General features: G+C 40.9%; 1 protein-coding gene across 3 annotated transcripts in view; it reads right to left on the bottom strand.

Moving 5' to 3' along the window:
* Positions 1-18356, bottom strand: part of tespa1 (thymocyte expressed, positive selection associated 1) — a 20566-nt gene extending 2210 nt beyond the window's left edge. The window contains exons 1-10 of one of the 3 annotated variants that reach the window (XM_060919425.1): positions 18142-18356; positions 14966-15136; positions 11965-12007; positions 11238-11278; positions 9392-9448; positions 8823-8862; positions 8658-8714; positions 8465-8563; positions 8132-8340; positions 3998-5184 (exon numbers count right to left, since the gene is read on the bottom strand). In XM_060919425.1, coding sequence (XP_060775408.1) covers positions 3998-5184; positions 8132-8340; positions 8465-8563; positions 8658-8714; positions 8823-8862; positions 9392-9448; positions 11238-11278; positions 11965-12007; positions 14966-15125 — 1893 coding nt within the window. In that variant the 5' untranslated portion in view covers positions 15126-15136; positions 18142-18356. The remainder of the gene's footprint in view (positions 1-3997; positions 5185-8131; positions 8341-8464; positions 8564-8657; positions 8715-8822; positions 8863-9391; positions 9449-11237; positions 11279-11964; positions 12008-14965; positions 15137-18141) is intronic. The other 2 variants (XM_060919426.1, XM_060919427.1) reach the window with 2 other exon arrangements.

Genomic DNA, 18356 nt, shown 5'->3' with positions numbered 1-18356 from the left:
GCATTATTGCACAAGGCAAGAGTGTGGTCATGTTTCGTCCACCGAGGTGACGAAGACCATCTAGTCATCCTGGACATGGGGGCGGGGTCTGAGTGTGAAGGTGATTTGTCAAGCCAATCCGCGCCCGGAATGTTTTCTGGCAGGGAAGACAGGGAATGGTGGTGGCCGTCGGGGATCTGTCAGTGCAGATTTTGCAGGCCTGTCGACAGTGCTCAGCTGCAGCGATCCTGTTGGCTTCACAGGAATTCGCCCCTTTGTGAATAGCAGAACGCCACTTTCCTCTGTCTTGAGCAGCCTGCTCCCATAAAAGGGGTTGATGCTGAAGGCCTTCAGCGACACTTTGAGCGTGTTTTTCGAAGCATTTTCTCTGACCTCCACAAGAGCGCTTGCCCTCTTGTAGTTCATACAGTAGCATCTCTGGGAGCCAGTGGTCTGGCATGCGAACAATATGTCCTGCCCAACGAAGCTGTGATTGCATCAAGATGGTGTGGATGCTAGGCAGTCCGACACGAGTTAAGACCTTAGTGTCTGGTATTTTCTCTTGCCACGTTATGCCAAGAAGTTTTCTGAGGCAGGTAGTGTGGAAGTGATTCAGCATTTTTGCGTGATGCTGATAGACCGTCCAAGTTTCACAGCCATAGAGTAGTGTGGTAAGAACTTTGGCCCGGTACACCTTAATCTTGGTCACTTTGGTGATTCCTCTCCTGGCTCCTGTTATATTGAATATCGGCATAGCTGCGCTGATATTCTGTATAACTGAATGACTGTGAGTGCGATATTGCCTTTTATAAAACAGTTCTATAAACAACATTGAGTAACTGATATGTCCGACACAGTATGGCCAAACTTTATGCTCCATTGGAGAAAATGGATCCTGAAACGGCCATATTCAGTTCAAAGTATATCAGCTAGCTCGCTCATGTTGATTTGTACATTCGTTAAATGGTACCTTCCATTGAAATTGGAAAGTTTTCCTTCTTACTTTTCATGTTCATTCGCCGAGCATTCATATTTTAATGGCATCACTAACACTGTAGTAACGTTTTCAAACTAGAAAGTGGAATTTTATTTGGCAAACAAGGACGAGCAGAGCAATTCAAATACATTTACTAAATGTAAAGCCACTGGAACACAACTCGACCAAAGTAGTGGATTGGAACTAACTGCTGTATAATTTTCTGCAGTTTTGACGCTAGTGCCAGCTACAAAGTAACTCGCTGGTTTATATAAATGTGCTAATTGTAATATATTATTTCTATTGCATCAACTAATTCACAGGGACTTGTGAACATAAATGGATTTTTTAAAATGTGTGTTTTCTGATTGATGACATTTGCTTAACATTCATGTAAGGAGTATCCAGTGCTTTGTAACAGTCGGAGGTAAAGCTGTTCTTGTCAGTTTTCCAAAACGGGAAAGGGATTTGTGGTTTCTCAGCAACATGACGTACTGCATTTTTGCATTCTTAACTTCAGAAGAAGAAATAAAGAGAAGCAGGGGAAAGAACAATAGTTTACAGCTTTTAATAGTGGCGCTCCATACTTAAGAGAATATGGTAATGCATCCACCTGATTTCTGGTGGCTTTTGCAACCATACGACATTCATACGTGTTAGAATGACGTAAGTGTACCGCCACAGGGAACCCAATCATAAATGCAAGGCAACATATCTCAAACATTTTACCAATGGGCAACAAAATTTCGATGTTATGCAAAAAAAATAGAGATGGGTTTTTATCCAGCGCTTATGTTTAATTTACGTTGTAAAAAATTAAGTGGGATTTTTTTTCATAGCAGACAACATATCTTTGCATTGTATGCTTTTTTGAAACTGAACGATTTCTTCCTCTATACATTTGTGTAAACGTAATTATTGTATAGCTCTAATGACTGAGTCTCTTTCCTTAGTTTTAGATCATCTAAAACTGCAGATTGATAGTGATCAGTTCTTATGTCAGATAATATTCAATCGTAACTATATAGTAATGATGTAAAGTGAAAGCACCAGTTCACTGCTATCCACCAGGCACCCAGCAGAGTCGCACCATAATAAATGTCAGTGTTTGTGGCCAGAATGAATGGAAAAAAAAAATATATATATATATATATTTAACCTACAGTAGTGCTTGAAAGTTTGTGAATCCTTTACAATTTTTTATATTTCTGCATAAATATGACCTAAAACAACATCAGATTTTCACACAAGTCCTAAAAGTAGATAAAGAGAACCCAGTTAAACAAATGACAAAAATATTAAACTTGGTCATTTATTTACTGAGGAAAATGATCCAATATTACATATTTGTGAGTGGCAAAAGTATGTGAACCTTTGCTTTCAGTATCTGGTGCGACCCCCTTGTGCAGCAATAACTGCAACTAAATGTTTCCGGTAACTGTTGATCAGTCCTGCACACCGGCTTGGAGGAATTTTAGCCCATTCCTCCATACAGGACAGCTTCAACTCTGGGATGTTGGTGGGTTTCCTCACATGAACTGCTCACTTCAGGTCCTTCCACAACATTTCAATTGGATTAAGGTCAGGACTTTGACTTGGCCATTCCAAAACATTAACTTTATTCTTCTTTAACTATTCTTTGGTAGAACAACTTGTGTGCTTAGGGTCGTTGTCTTGCTGCATGACCCACCTTCTCTTGAGATTCAGTTCATGGACAGATGTCCTGACATTTTCCTTTAGAATTCGCTGGTATAATTCAGAATTCATTGTTCCATCAATGATGGCAAGCCGTCCTGGCCCAGATGCAGCAAAACAGGCCCAAACCATGATACTACCACCACCATGTTTGACAGATGGGATAAGGTTCTTATGCTGGAATGCAGCGTTTTCCTTTCTCCAAATATAACACTTCTCATTTAAACCAAAAAGTTCTATATTGGTCTCATCTCTCCACAAAACATTTCTCCAATAGCCTTCTGGCTTGTCCACATGATCTTTAGCAAACTGCAGACGAGCAGCAATGTTCTTTTTGGAGAGCAGTGGCTTTCTCCTTGCAGCGCTGCCATGCACACCATTGTTGTTCAGTGTTCTCCTGATGGTGGACTCATGAACATTAACATTAGCCAATGTGAGAGAGGCCTTCAGTTGCTTAGAAGTTACCCTGGGGTCCTTTGTGACCTCGCCGACTATTACATGCCTTGCTCTTGGAGTGATCTTTGTTGGTCGACCACTCCTGGGGAGGGTAACGATGGTCTTGAATTTCCTCCATTTGTACACAATCTGTCTGACTGTGGATTGGTGGAGTCCAAACTCTTTAAAGATGGTTTTGTAACCTTTTCCAGCCTGATGAGCATCAACAACGCTTTTTCTGATGTCCTCAGAAAGCTCCCTTTGTTCGTGCCATGATACACTTCCACGAACGTGTTGTGAAGATCAGACTTTGACAGATCCCTGTTCTTTAAATAAAGCAGGGTGCCCACTCACACCTGATTGTCATCCCATTGATTGAAAACACCTGACTCTAATTTCACCTTCAAATTAACTGTTAATCCTAGAGGTTCACATACTTTTGCCACTCACAGATATGTAATATTGGATCATTGTCCTCAATAAATAAATGACCAAGTTTCATATTTTTGTCTCATTTGTTTAACTGGGTTCTCTTTATCTACTTTTAGGACTTGTGTGAAAATCTGATGATGTTTTGGTCATATTTATGCAGAAATATAGAAAATTCTAAAGGGTTCACAAACTTTCAAGCATCACTGTAAGTGAAAAAAATGTTTCCTTCTTTTTTTTCATACACTGACATAAGAAAAATAAAACACTTCAGGACATGCTGCCATTGGACAATCAACTTTGTGGTCATGCCACTGCTAATGATATCTTATAGATATCTATAATGATATCTGTAAGAGGATGCCCTATTTATTCTTTACAATGCACATCTGTTTGTATGCAAATGTTTCAATACTATAGCTGTTTCTTAAATGACTAACTAAAGTCAAATGTCTGCTCTAAAAGAAATGAGTAGCTACATACCTCTTCCAACTCAAAGGAGTTGGCTTGTTTGAGTTGGCAGTTGATCTGGCTAGTTGAGGGGTTGCTGGGACTCAGGTACTTCTGCTGGTCTGATTGGGATGAATGCATCTGCACAGTGCTACCAGGGTTCATGAAATTAGTACAGTCCTCAAATGAGGCCTTGTGGAGGATGGGGTCATCATCCTCCCATCCAGTAACCATAATCTGACATAATGATTCTTGTTTGATGCTTGTGTGGAGGGACACATGATCATCTTGTGAAATCTTTGAAGTTACTGGTATTTCCATAAGATCATCTTTGTTCTGTGCTGCTGCTGCTGATTTTGTATCAGTGATGCTTGGCTTCTGTTCTACTTCAAGTGTCTTAGGACATGGGTCTGGCCTGTGCATATGACCAGGGTTTGATAAGCCCATTGCTGATACACTATGCATCTCTGGACACCAATATGGTGCTTTATGCACATGCTCCACTACATGAGAGGAAACTGTATCATAAGTATTAATGGGAGCTAGTGCATTAGTATCAGCAGAATATTTTGAGGAGTCAAGAAGCAAAGAGGAATTGGAGGATCCTTCACCCAAGTCTGTATCCTGTGAAAGCTGAGTATGCCGAGATTCCAGAGATGCATGGCGTGACTTAAACAGGGAGCCCTTTGCTCTAGGACTTTCTCTCTGCCCTGATTGTGACCACCGCTGGATCCTCTGCTTGTGTGCACTTGTAGTTTTCTCATGGTCATTTGTGTTTTCAGCAGCCTTCACTTCAGCATGCTGTAGAGCCTTTTCGTCTTTCACTTTATGAGTTATGCCTCCATAACCTGCTTGCTCCTGTATCCACATTCCTGTACTCTGGCCATGGCCTCCTTCACCCTTCACATTCCCCACTATCATTTCAACGACATCCGGCAGGCTGTTCCTCTTGCGAGGAGAACAGTTTGGAGAGGCAGAGTCCGATCCACGTGTGTATAAGCACATCTTGGATACAGTGTCTTTGAGACGCTCCACTGGAGACCGTGGTTCAGTGCGGACGTTGCCAAAAAAGCGTTGGCCAATGCTCCGCTCCACAGTGGGTGATGAAAAGCTGAATTCGGGGGGTGCCAGCTTCTGAAGTGGTGTCCGAGATACGTGGGAGTAGAGAGAATAGAAAGCATTGGCCATGGCTGTTAATACCTCCACCTGACGGAAACGACCTGCACAAAGTAGAAACCCAAAAATGCTTCATTGAACAAAGCCAGAAAATTTCTGGGCCTTTTATAAATCTTACTGAAACTGTACAATTATGCTTTGAATTTCTAAAGTCCCTGTATACAAGTAATGATCTATCCATCCAACATGTGATCTGTTTACTATGTTCCAAGTCTACTTATATATTGGAAAGTTAAATAATTTAACACACATCTTCAGTTAAGGCTAATTTCAAATAACCTAATGCAGGTTCGATGTTCTGTTTTATTTATTTTCAAAGGTATTTTACTGTCTCATGACCACTAAACAAATTGATATGCAAAATCTGTGTTAGAGAATAGAACAGTGGAAAAAAAAAGTGGAAGTAGGTAGATGTGGGAAAATTATTTCCTGTAAGCCTTACAGCCAATTGTTTACCACAGAAAAGGTGCCATTATCACTAACTTTGTTCTTTGGTTTGCTCTGTTTAGATAGGGAACTATTTCTACTCACAGTTGCAGTTTACAACCCTGATTCCAAAAAAGTTGGGACAAAGTACAAATTGTAAATAAAAACGGAATGATGTGGAAGTTTCAAAATTCCATATTTTATTCAGAATAGAACATAGATGACATCAAATGTTTAAACTGAGAAAATTTATCATTTAAAGAGAAAAATTAGGTGATTTTAAATTTCATGACAACAACACATCTCAAAAAAGTTGGGACAAGGCCATGTTTACCACTGTGAGACATCCCCTTTTCTCTTTACAACAGTAAACGTCTGGGGACTGAGGAGACAAGTTGCTCAAGTTTAGGGATAGGAATGTTAACCCATTCTTGTCTAATGTAGGATTCTAGTTGCTCAACTGTCTTAGGTTTTTTTTGTCATATCTTCCGTTTTATGATGCGCCAAATGTTTTCTATGGGTGAAAGATCTGGACTGCAGGCTGGCCAGTTCAGTACCCGGACCCTTCTTCTACACAGCCATGATGCTGTAATTGATGCAGTATGTGGTTTGGCATTGTCATGTTGGAAAATGCAAGGTCTTCCCTGAAAGAGACGTCGTCTGGATGGGAACATGTGTTGCTCTAGAACCTGGATATACCTTTCAGCATTGATGGTGTCTTTCCAGATGTGTAAGCTGCCCATGCCACACGTACTAATGCAACCCCATACCATCAGAGATGCAGGCTTCTGAACTGAGCGCTGATAACAACTTGGGTCGTCCTTCTCCTCTTTAGTCCGAATGACACGGCATCCCTGATTTCCATAAAGAACTTCAAATTTTGATTCGTCTGACCACAGAGCAGTTTTCCACTTTGCCACAGTCCATTTTAAATGAGCCTTGGCCCAGAGAAGACGTCTGCGCTTCTGGATCATGTTTAGATACGGCTTCTTCTTTGAACTATAGAGTTTTAGCTGGCAACGGCAGATGGCACGGTGAATTGTGTTCACAGATAATGTTCTTTGGAAATATTCCTGAGCCCATTTTGTGATTTTCAATACAGAAGCATGTCTGTATGTGATGCAGTGCCATCTAAGGGCCCGAAGATCACGGGCACCCAGTATGGTTTTCCGGCCTTGACCCTTACGCACAGAGATTCTTCCAGATTCTCTGAATCTTTTGATGATATTATGCACTGTAGATGATGATATGTTCAAACTCTTTGCAATTTTACACTGTCGAACTCCTTTCTGATATTGCTCCACTATTTGTCGGCGCAGAATTAGGGGGATTGGTGATCCTCTTCCCATCTTTACTTCTGAGAGCCGCTGTCACTCCAAGATGCTCTTTTTATACCCAGTCATGTTAATGACCTATTGCCAATTGACCTAATGAGTTGCAATTTGGTCCTCCAGCTGTTCCTTTTTTGTACCTTTAACTTTTCCAGCCTCTTATTGCCCCTGTCCCAACTTTTCTGAGATGTGTTGCTGTCATGAAATTTCAAATGAGCCAATATTTGGCATGAAATTTCAAAATGTCTCACTTTTGACATTTGATATGTTGTCTATGTTCTATTGTGAATACAATATGAGTTTTTGAGATTTGTAAATTATTGCATTCCGTTTTTATTTACAATTTGTACTTTGTCCCAACTTTTTTGGAATCGGGGTTGTATTTCCCATGCCAAAATCTGCTTATGCTGCTATTTTTTTAAATTCCACTACAGTTCAGGTTTTTTATAATGCTTTTCATAAATGGTATTTGAGTCCATTTCTTTCACTGCATTGTTGGAAGTAGCATTACCCTCTGAAGGCCACTTCCAGTAGTGAAAATCCAGAAGTGTGAAAAGGGCCCATTACTAAAAACAGATTATGGACAGTGTCTTGATAAGATCATGTTAACAGTGTTTGAGAACATTTGAAATAGCTTGATCTTGACTAACTCTGAAGTGTTTGTGTGTTTTGTTTTGTTTTTTTTGTATGCATGCGTGACAAGAATATTTCTCAATATGGTGGCAACCATGCGAGTTCAAATGTAAATACTGTGATATTGTAGTTGTACAGTTAATTTACTAATACATGTGATAGAAATGAGTCACTGGTTCTGTCTCATTTCCACTGTACTTTGCCCAGTCTGTATAGATGAATCATTAGCCTCAGTTATAAGCTTGCATCCATGATAAGTTACCTAGCAACTCTCATGGCTTGAAAAGTGACTGTATCGTGTTCCCCGTTGTTTTTCCACAAGGAATGTGCATAATTTCATAAGTCCTATTTAAATCTAACATTATGTGAGCAACTGAATATCTATGGTGTTTTAAAAGTGTTTTCTGAATTTCAGTACTTTTCTTGATCTGAAAATGAGTTATTCTAAATCCTATACTTGCTCTCTAAATACTATAGAAATGAGATCACAACCATATAAACAATTATTAATTATGTGAAATAATCATTACAGCTGGGGTTATAATAGATTTTTTTTTTAAATGGCACCATTGATGACATTTATTAAAGTAGTGTTTCTCACTTGCTAGTGAGAGGCTGGGGTCTTCTTCACGAATGCGGCGGAGCTGTGACTCAAGGAACAGGCGGAAGTTGATGCCTCTGAGCTGTGAAGGGAAGGTGAAGAAACGAGCTGGAATCCGAGCTGTTACTTGTGGCTCCTCACAACCAAATCCTAACTGGTACAGAGTCTCCTCTGCATCCTCAGCACACATCTGCAGGACCTCAGACACACTGGTGTATGTGAGAGGAAGAATGTGAGATATGGACAAAGGAAAAAATAGGTTCATTTCAACTACGTTCTTAGTTCAGAATCCACTTGGAGGACCACAAGACTCTATTGTCTGAGATGCCTTACCTGGAAGCAGTCTTACTGGTGGTGGATGAGAAGATACTCGATGCCATACTATGGCCCATGTTTCTAAATGGCAGATTAAGCCTCTGCTGAGGAGTGCTGCTGACACATATGTCCACAATGTAAGAAATAATTAATTACTGGAAAAAAGTCATAGATATAACAGCTGCTAGAGAGAGTTAAACAGGTTTTAAACCTTGTGTGCAAATCTTTGCGACGTGATTTAGGAGGAGGCAGGAGCAATGGACAGTGCCTGCAAAGAAATCCAGTAAAGGTTGTGAATAGCTCTGTAAAAGACTTTCAGCCATTAAGGGACGGATATCAACATGATTGATTGTATCTCAGGAAGCACATCCCTTACCCAAACTCTTCCTCATGCAATCCATCTTCTAGTCCTGTAGCTGTAACAGAACATATTATAACATATTATAATGTGTACTATAAAATAATTCATTTCTGCCCAGATTACATTTATCACATTTCAGCGATAATCCTAATGCTTCATTCATTCATTCATTCATTCATTCATTTATTTATGCATATCTTAGCATGTGTGTACACACATTACTGTATCTGCTTAAGTGCAAAAATTCATGTAGGAGTGTTCAGAAAATCCTTTGTAAGAGATGACACTTCAAGTACGTACTCAGATTTTTTTTTTGAGACTGAAACATACTTATGTCACTGAGAGAACAAGTTATGCTCCTCTTGTAATGATGAACAATTATTTAGAATGCAGTACATAATGTAATACTAAGAAATGTGAACTAATCAGCTACAACACTTGACTGACAAGTTAAGGCAGGTCAAGAAAAAAAAACCTGCAGGTTTGTTCTGTGGAAATCATGGGCAGGACCCAGACTGACAAAGAAGCATGTTTATTTGATACCTATACCACCTGTCACATTGTCTCAAATAGATTTTCTGTACCTTCAGCCCCAAGGCTTAGGTCATCCTCAAAACTGTTAGCAGTCTTCAACAAAGATTCTGGAAAAGACATATGTTTAATAGGTACTGACAAATCCCACACTCTCAAATTTCCAAAAGCAGATTTGTACAGTGGTGCTTGAAAGTTTGTGAACCCTTTACAATTTTCTATATTTCTGCATAAATATGACCTAAAACATCATCACATTTTCACACAAGTCCTGAAAGTAGATCAAGAGAACCCAGTTAAACAAATGAGACAAAAATATTGTCCTTGCTCATTTATTTATTGAGGAAAATGATCCAATATTACATGTCTGTGAGTGGCAAAAGTATGTGAACCTCTAGGATTAGCAGTTAATTTGAAAGTGAAATGAGAGTCAGATGTTTTCAATCAATGGGATGACAATCAGGTGTGAGTGGTTTTATTTAAAGAATAGCGATCTATCAAAGTCTGATCTTCACAACACATGTTTGTGGAAGTGTATCATGGCACGAACTAAGGAGATTTCTGAGGACCTCAGAAAAAGCGTTGTTGATGCTAATCAGGCTGGAAAAGGTTACAAAACCATCTCTAAAGAGTTTGGACTCCACCAATCCACAGTCAGACAGATTGTGTACAAATGGAGGAAATTCAAGACCATTGTTACCCTCCCCAGGAGTGATCGACCAACAAATATTGACCAAGAGCAAGGCGTGTAATAGTCAGCGAGGTCACAAAGCACCCCAGGGTAACTTCTAAGCAACTGAAGGCCTCTCTCACATTGGCTAATGTTAATGTTCATGAGTCCACCATCAGGAGAACACTGAACAACAATGCTGTGCATGGCAGGGTTGCAAGGAGAAAGCCACTGCTCTCCAAAAAGAACATTGCTACTCGCCTGCAGTTTGCTAAAGATCACGTAGACTAGTCAGAAGGCTATTGGAAAAATGTTTTGTGGATGGATGAAACCAAAATAGAACTTTTTGGTTTAAATGAGAAGCATTATGTTTGGAGAAAGGAAAACACTGCATTCCAGCATAAGAACCTTATCCCATCTGTGAAACATGGCAGTGTTAGTATCATGGTTTGGGCCTGTTTTGCTGCATCTGGGCCAGGACGGCTTGCCACCATTGATGGAACAATGAATTCTGAATTATACCAGCGAATTCTAAAGGAAAATGTCAGGACATCTGTCCATGAACTGAATCTCAAGAGAAGGTGGGTCATGCAGCAAGACAACGACCCTAAGCACACAAGTTGTTCTACCAAAGAAGGGTTAGAGAAGAATAAAGTTCATGTTTTGTAATGGCCAAGTCAAAGTCCTGACCTTAATCCAATCGAAATGTTGTGGAAGGACCTGAAGCGAGCAGTTCATGTGAGGAAACTCACCAGCTTCCCAGAGTTGAAGCTGTTCTGTACAGATGAATGGGCTAAAATTCCTCCAAGCCGGTGTGCAGGACTGATCAACAGTTACCGCAAACATTTAATTGCAGTTATTGCTGCACAAGGGGGTCACACCAGATACTGAAAGCAAAGGTTCACATACTTTTGCCACCCACAGATATGTAATATTGGATCATTTTCCTCAATAAATAAATGACCAAGTATAATATTTTTGTCTCATTTGTTTAACTGGGTTCTCTTTATCTACTTTTAGGACTTGTGTGAAAATCTGATGATGTTTTAGGTCATATTTATGCAGAAATATAGAAAATTCTAAGGGGCTCACAGACTTTCAAGCACCACTGTATAGAGGACTTTGTGCATTTGTTATGCCACTGGCTCTCAGGACAACCCAGTCTGACTGCCAGAGCTGATGTGTAACTCTATAGTGCTGTAACTATATAGTGCTTCCTCCTAACTTACCCAGAGTGAGTTGACTTGGGTTCTCTTGACTGGCTTCATTACTGAATTTAAACATACAAAAAAGTATGAGAGCTGGCATGAGCAAAAGTAAAAACAAAAGTTACTTTTATCATGTCTGAATCAGCACGGTATGTGGGCGAACTGCAGGCATGCAGGAAGATTCTCAGATAAAATTGCACACTCAGTAACCCTGCTGGACTGCAAGTGAATCACTACCTTCATGGAAGTGGTAACCTTTACAAAAAAGACTTAGACTGACATTTTATTATTTGTGCTTCACACTCACTGGTGTCCGAAATGCAACAGTATCTCAGCAGTTCATCAACAGTTAAAAATACATTTGCATACAACAGTGCAAAATGCAATTAAAAGTGCCCCTGTTCTGACCAGACATTATAAAAAATAAACTAACCAGACAAAACAGCAAGCACAAATTCTACCACTAATCATGTTCATATTTCTATTTCATGCTTCTTTTCTAATGTCCATCTGAATAAGATGGCAATTATTTCATGATGTATTTGTAAATATAAAGCAGTTTGCTTTATATTCTAATTTATTTAATCGGTTCTTGATTAGCATCCTTTTAATTTCTCATCATATTTTTGTTCTACCCTTTTAACCAGACTCTGAGTTTCCATTAATTTTATTTTTGTTGCCTTGAAGCACAACATTCAACCACAAAGAGCTCCCTCAGTCACACATACACACACAGACACAGACGTACCCACAGCCTTGGAGCCAGGTTTCAATCTTTCCTGTAGAGCATCCTGTGGAAATACATACAAACAAGTGTTAGCGTGTATGTGTGTGTGAGAGAGAGAGAGAGAGAGAGAGAGAGAGAGAGAGACGTTGCTTTTATTGTTTTGACTGTTTTATACTCTGTGGGATTGTTTTTGCTTATAATCTGTTCAAGATAATTTGCTTGCATAGTAACTTCTTAGAAACACAGAAATTCATATTATTCTTTTCGAAGGCTTCCCTCAAGAGCAATCATTTGACTTGTACAGTATTTGCTTAAATCAAGAAAAACTGCACATCACACCTTCAACTCACTGTAACAGTTCCAAATGGCTGCAAATATTGCTCTTATGGGGAAATAATTTGCCTTTATACAAAAGCATGGATATCCATCCTAAGTATTTAGTAGTTTAATAAAAGGATGTAATTTATGAACCATACATCACTGACATAGCATTTAGTACCCACAAATATTAGTACTCCAAATATTTTAATGATTTCCTCCCATCTTTTTCATTAGTTTCTGTACACAAAGCATCAGATAGATTTTCTTCACCCAAAATATTTGGTTACTATCGAGTACAAATCATGGGGCTACTATTATCCTGGTACACCCCTGTTATCCTAAAAGACATTAAGATATTCCCCACATGTGTAACAAACATGATTATGCTATCTTACAGTATAGACTACAGAGGATGCACCCAAACACAGCACTAATTTCAGCAGGTTTGAATTTCTCAGTTGCATCTACTGAAATTCAGTGGGAGCTGAATAAAATGTCTTGGAACTGTCTACATGACAGTTCTGTGAATTTAGATATCTAAGATGAGATTTTAACCCCCAATAAGATCAAATTACATAACTTTTCCACTTTATATTGTTATATTGTATGCCATTTTTACATATACTGAGTGGTATATAAGTACAACCCTGATTCCAAAAAAGTTGGGACAAAGTACAAATTGTAAATAAAAACGGAATGCAATGACGTGGAAGTTTCAAAATTCCATATTTTATTCAGAATAGAACATAGATGACATATCAAATGTTTAAACTGAGAAAATTTATCATTTAAAGAGAAAAATTAGGTGATTTTAAATTTCATGACAACAACACATCTCAAAAAAGTTGGGACAAGGCCATGTTTACCACTGTGAGACATCCCCTTTTCTCTTTACAACAGTCTGTAAATGTCTGGGGACTGAGGAGACAAGTTGCTCAAGTTTAGGGATAGGAATGTTAACCCATTCTTGTCTAATGTAGGATTCTAGTTGCTCAACTGTCTTAGGTCTTTTTTGTCGTATCTTCCGTTTTATGATGCACCAAATGTTTTCTATGGGTGAAAGATCTGAACTGCAGGCTGGCCAGTTCAGTACCCGGACCCTTCTTCTACGCAGCCATGATGCTGTAATTGATGCAGTATGTGGTTTGGCATTGTCATGTTGGAAAATGCAAGGTCTTCCCTGAAAGAGACGTCGTCTGGATGGGAGCATATGCTGCTCTAGAACCTGGATATACCTTTCAGCATTGATGGTGTCTTTCCAGATGTGTAAGCTGCCCATGCCACACGCACTAATGCAACCCCATACCATCAGAGATGCAGGCTTCTGAACTGAGCGCTGATAACAACTTGGGTCATCCTTCTCCTCTTTAGTCTGAATGAAACGGCGTCCCTGATTTCCATAAAGAACTTCAAATTTTGATTCGTCTGACCACAGAGCAGTTTTCCACTTTGCCACAGTCCATTTTAAATGAGCCTTGGCCCAGAGAAGACGTCTCCGCTTCTGGATCATGTTTAGATACGGCTTCTTCTTTGAACTATAGAGTTTTAGTTGGCAACAGCGGATGGCACGGTGAGTTGTGTTCACAGATAATGTTCTCTGGAACTATTTCTGAGCCCATTTTGTGATTTCCAATGCAGAAGCGTGCCTGTATGTGATGCAGTGCCGTCTAAGGGCCCGAAGATCACGGGCACCCAGTATGGTTTTCCGGCCTTGACCCTTACACACATAGGTTCTTCCAGATTCTCTGAATCTTTTGATGATATTATGCACTGTAGATGATGATATGTTCAAACTCTTTGCAATTTTACACTGTCAAACTCCTTTCTGATATTGCTCCACTATTTGTCGATGCAGAATTAGGGGGATTGGTGATCCTCTTCCCATCTTTACTTCTGAGAGCCACTGCCACTCCAAGATGCTCTTTTTATACCCAGTCATGTTAATGACCTATTGCCAATTGACCTAATGAGTTGCAATTTGGTCCTCCAGCTGTTCCTTTTTTGTACCTTTAACTTTTCCAGCCTCTTATTGCCCCTGTCCCAACTTTTTTGAGATGTGTTGCTGTCATGAAATTTCAAATGAGCCAATATTTGGCATGAAATTTCAAAATGTCTCACTTTTGACATTTGATATGTTGTCTATGTTCTATTGTGAATACAATATGAGTTTTTGAGATTTGTAAATTATTGCATTCCATTTTTATTTACAATTTGTACTTTGTCCCAACTTTTTTGGAATCGGGGTTGTAACATAACATTCACTCTTTTTTTTTTTTTTTTTGGGGGGGGAGGGGGTCAGGTCCCACTTTCCAAGGTCTTGCAATGGCAGATAGCAGGACAACACTCATTTGAAAAAGCTATAGCTGTTCCTCAGATGTTCTGTCTTATAAGCCTGGTATTGTGGTGACATGTTTGAGTAAGCAGAGCAAAGTTCTCTACAGTCTAATCAAATGCATACTGGAGCAATGGATTTGATCATTTACAATCCTGATATTATTTTCCTTCAATTGACACTTGAAAAATAATCCTCACTCTATAAAGGTGTAGTCTGATGATTCTGATAACAGAAAGCCGTGAATAGGCAGCGACACAATAAACTAAATACCTTCAATGCCTTATACAACTTTCTAACTTGTGGCATTTTTACATCTTTTTTCTGTAGTTAAACATTAATATGTGTAAACATAGAATTTCAGCCTACCATCGGGAAAGATTTTATCCTGAAGAGAAAGCTGTGTAGCTGCAGTTGTAGGTGCGTTGCTGGATGCAGATGCATGCAGGTCAGTATCTTCCACTGTGAGCCAGTGGCGGCTGCACTGAGCCCATGCCTGCCGTCGGTTCACAGAACATGGACTGTCCATTGCTAATAGGTCTAGGAGAAAAGATAGATATGTTACACATATGACTATGTAATAAAAACAGGGCATATTTATAGAGAGATACGAAAGCTATATAAGAATGTGGACCTGAACTTCTTGTTTACTACACTATTTTAAGAAGGGATGTGATATATGCAGCTATATGATTTTATAATGAGAGAACCAAATCTACTGATCTCTATTCATTCATTAATTCATCTTCAGCACTGCTTTATCCTGATCAGGATTGAGGCGGATACAGTTCCTATCCCAGAACCACTGAATGCGAGGTAGCAGGGACACACCCTAAACCAGATGCCAGTCTGTTGCACGGCACCATCCACATACATTCACACACTGATCTGCCCCTAGGGGCAACTAATACCCCTTTGCGACCAACAGGGAACAGGTTCAGTTCTTGTTTGCGCACCAAATTTTGAACTGTTCAGAGCATTTCAACCAAAAGTAAATTGGCTAGGAGCCTGAAAAGTTGGTTCCCAGCTGGAAGCAAAATACAGCTGGTTCTTCCAGCGCGAACTGTAACATCAGCGGGCATCATTAGTTTGGAGAGGAAGCAGAGCGCAGCAATGGAGAATGCAATGGAAGAGGACACATCTTCAGAAAAAAATGGCCCAAATACAAATACCTGCAATAACAGAACAAAAGCTCACAGGTAATCAGTGCGATCTGCCACCTTGCTACTGCTGTTTACTCCCATTGTGCAATGCCCTCTGTTCATGACGCATCCTTGATTACAACGGTTGCACTCAAAACTGGTGAAAATGTGCGCCGATTCACTAGCTCGCACCAAGGTTCAAAGACTCCTGTGCGGAACCTGTCCAAGAAGCCGTTCAAAAAAGCGTATTAGAGTAGCTAAATCCAGCTACTGGCGTGTTTTGGGGTGATGGAAGGAAACTGGTGAACCCAGAGGAAACCCACAGAAATAGAGAGAACATGTCAATTTCAGGGCGGCACAGTGGTATAGTGGTTAGCGCTGTCGCCTCACAGCAAGAAGGTCCGGGTTCGAGCCCCATGGCCAGCGAGGGCCTTTCTGTGTGGAGTTTGCATGTTCTCCCCGTGTCCGCGTGGGTTTCCTCCAGGTGCTCAGGTTTCCCCCACAGTCCAAAGACATGCAGGTTAGGTTAACTGGTGACTCTAAATTGACCGTAGGTGTGAATGTGAGTGTGAATGGTTGTCTGTGTCTATGTGTCAGCCCTGTGATGACCTGGTGACTTGTCCAGGGTGTACCCCGCCTTTCGCCCGTAGTCAGCTGGGATAGGCTCCAGCTTGCCTGCGACCCTGTAGAACAGGATAAAGCGGCTACAGATAATGAGATGAGATGAGATGTCAATTTCAACCTGAGTGTAACACAAGGTGAACTCAAAATCCAATAGGGGACCCTGAAGATGTGAAGCAGCAATGGAAATTAAAATAAATACATTAAAATGAAAGTTTCCTCAAGGGTTCAAGGAGGTTCTGTTTGGAACTTTGATATTAGGTACCAGACAAAATAGAATGCTTTCAGAACAAACACAGGTTATTAGTGACACTGAAAACAAGCTTGCTACAAAATATTCTAGAAACTTCCCTACGTAACTGAACACTGCAGTGCCGCTGAGGTGGTATACAGTATGTTATTTTGACACCGCTGCATACCATCCATCCATCATCTGTAGCCACTTATCCTGTTCTACAGGGTTGCAGACAAGCTGGAGCCTAACCCAGCTGACTATGGGCGAAAGGCGGGGTACACCCTGGACAAGTCACCAGATCATTGCAGGGCTGACACATAGAGACAAACAACCATTCACACCTACGGTCAATTTAGAGCCACCAATTAGCCTAACCTGCATGTCTTTGGACTGTGGGGGAAACTGGAGCACCCGGAGGAAACCCACACAGGGAGATCATGCAAACTCCACACAGAAGGGCCCTCGCTGGCCGCTAGACTCAAACCCAGGACCTTCTTGCTGTGAGGCGACAGTGCTAACCACTACACTACTGTGCCACCCAGGATGCATTTCAGACCAGCCAAATCAAGATCCATGGTGTTGAGAAAGGGCAAGGTGGAGGTCCAGTTTACCATCACAGACACAGCCATCCCAACCCATCCATCCATTATCTGTAGCCGCTTATCCTGTACAGGGTCACAGGCAAGTTGGAGCCTATCCCAGCTAACTATGGGTGAGAGGCGGGGTACACCCTGGACAAGTCGCCAGATCATCGCAGCGCTGACACATAGAGACAAACAACCATTCACACTCACGGTCAATTTAGAGCCACCAGTTAACCTAACCTGCATGTCTTTGGACTGTGGAGGAAACCGGAGCACCTGGAGGAAACCCACATGGGGAGAACATGCAAACTCCACACAGAAAGGCCCTTGCTGGCCACGGGGCTCGAACCCAGAATATCAACCCAGAACCTTCTTGCTGTGAAGTGACCATGCTAACCACTTACACCACCGTGCTGCCCAAAGTTTCCCCTACTTGAAGCCGGGTCACTTAGGGGTGCTTGGTGTGCGAGAGAGCCACCAATTAACCTAACCTGCATGTCTTTGGACCGTGAGGGAAACCTGAGCACCCAGAGGAAACCCACACCGACAGAACATGCAAACTCCGCACAGAAAGGCCCCTGGGCTCGAACCCAGAACCTTCTCGCTGTGAGGCGACGGTGCGAACCACTACACCCCCGCTGCATACCAAAACCATGAATTTATGATGTCTGGGTTGAATTTTCTGGTGTTTTAAGAAGTGAAAAGGTCAACACTATAAGTCAAAGCGCGCCATCACTTACAGGAGAGACAAAGCAACAAAATGTTAACTTCCTCCTTAACAGCAACTCAACTGGAAACGCGGCGCTCAGTCGAGCTCAGCTTCGCCTTCTCACTGTATCGCCGATATTTAATGAGAAAATCGGCGTATTTTGACACATGTCAGCATGTTAACGCATAAGACACATGAAGAAAACCAGTTTGTATTTTCATTGTCTCGCCTTTCAGCCGCAAAGGTGCGCTTACCTTTACAACATCGCTCCTAATTCCAGCATCTTCACAAGTCAGCGCTGTGGCCGGTAATGTTTATGTTTCACACACATGCACCGCAGCACACGGCGGCTCCTACATACTGTGGAACACAAGAAGAAACAAACAGGCTTTTTTTCAAAAGCATTGTTGCTCCGCCGACGCAAACTTTCGCGCTGTTTCTGCTGACACTTTTCAGCCTCGTGACGCGC

Source organism: Neoarius graeffei, chromosome 4 (assembly GCF_027579695.1).
Source record: "Neoarius graeffei isolate fNeoGra1 chromosome 4, fNeoGra1.pri, whole genome shotgun sequence".
Lineage (NCBI taxonomy): Eukaryota > Metazoa > Chordata > Actinopteri > Siluriformes > Ariidae > Neoarius > Neoarius graeffei.
Note: the sequence above shows the minus strand (reverse complement) of the source record. Positions and strands in the feature narration are given on the sequence as shown.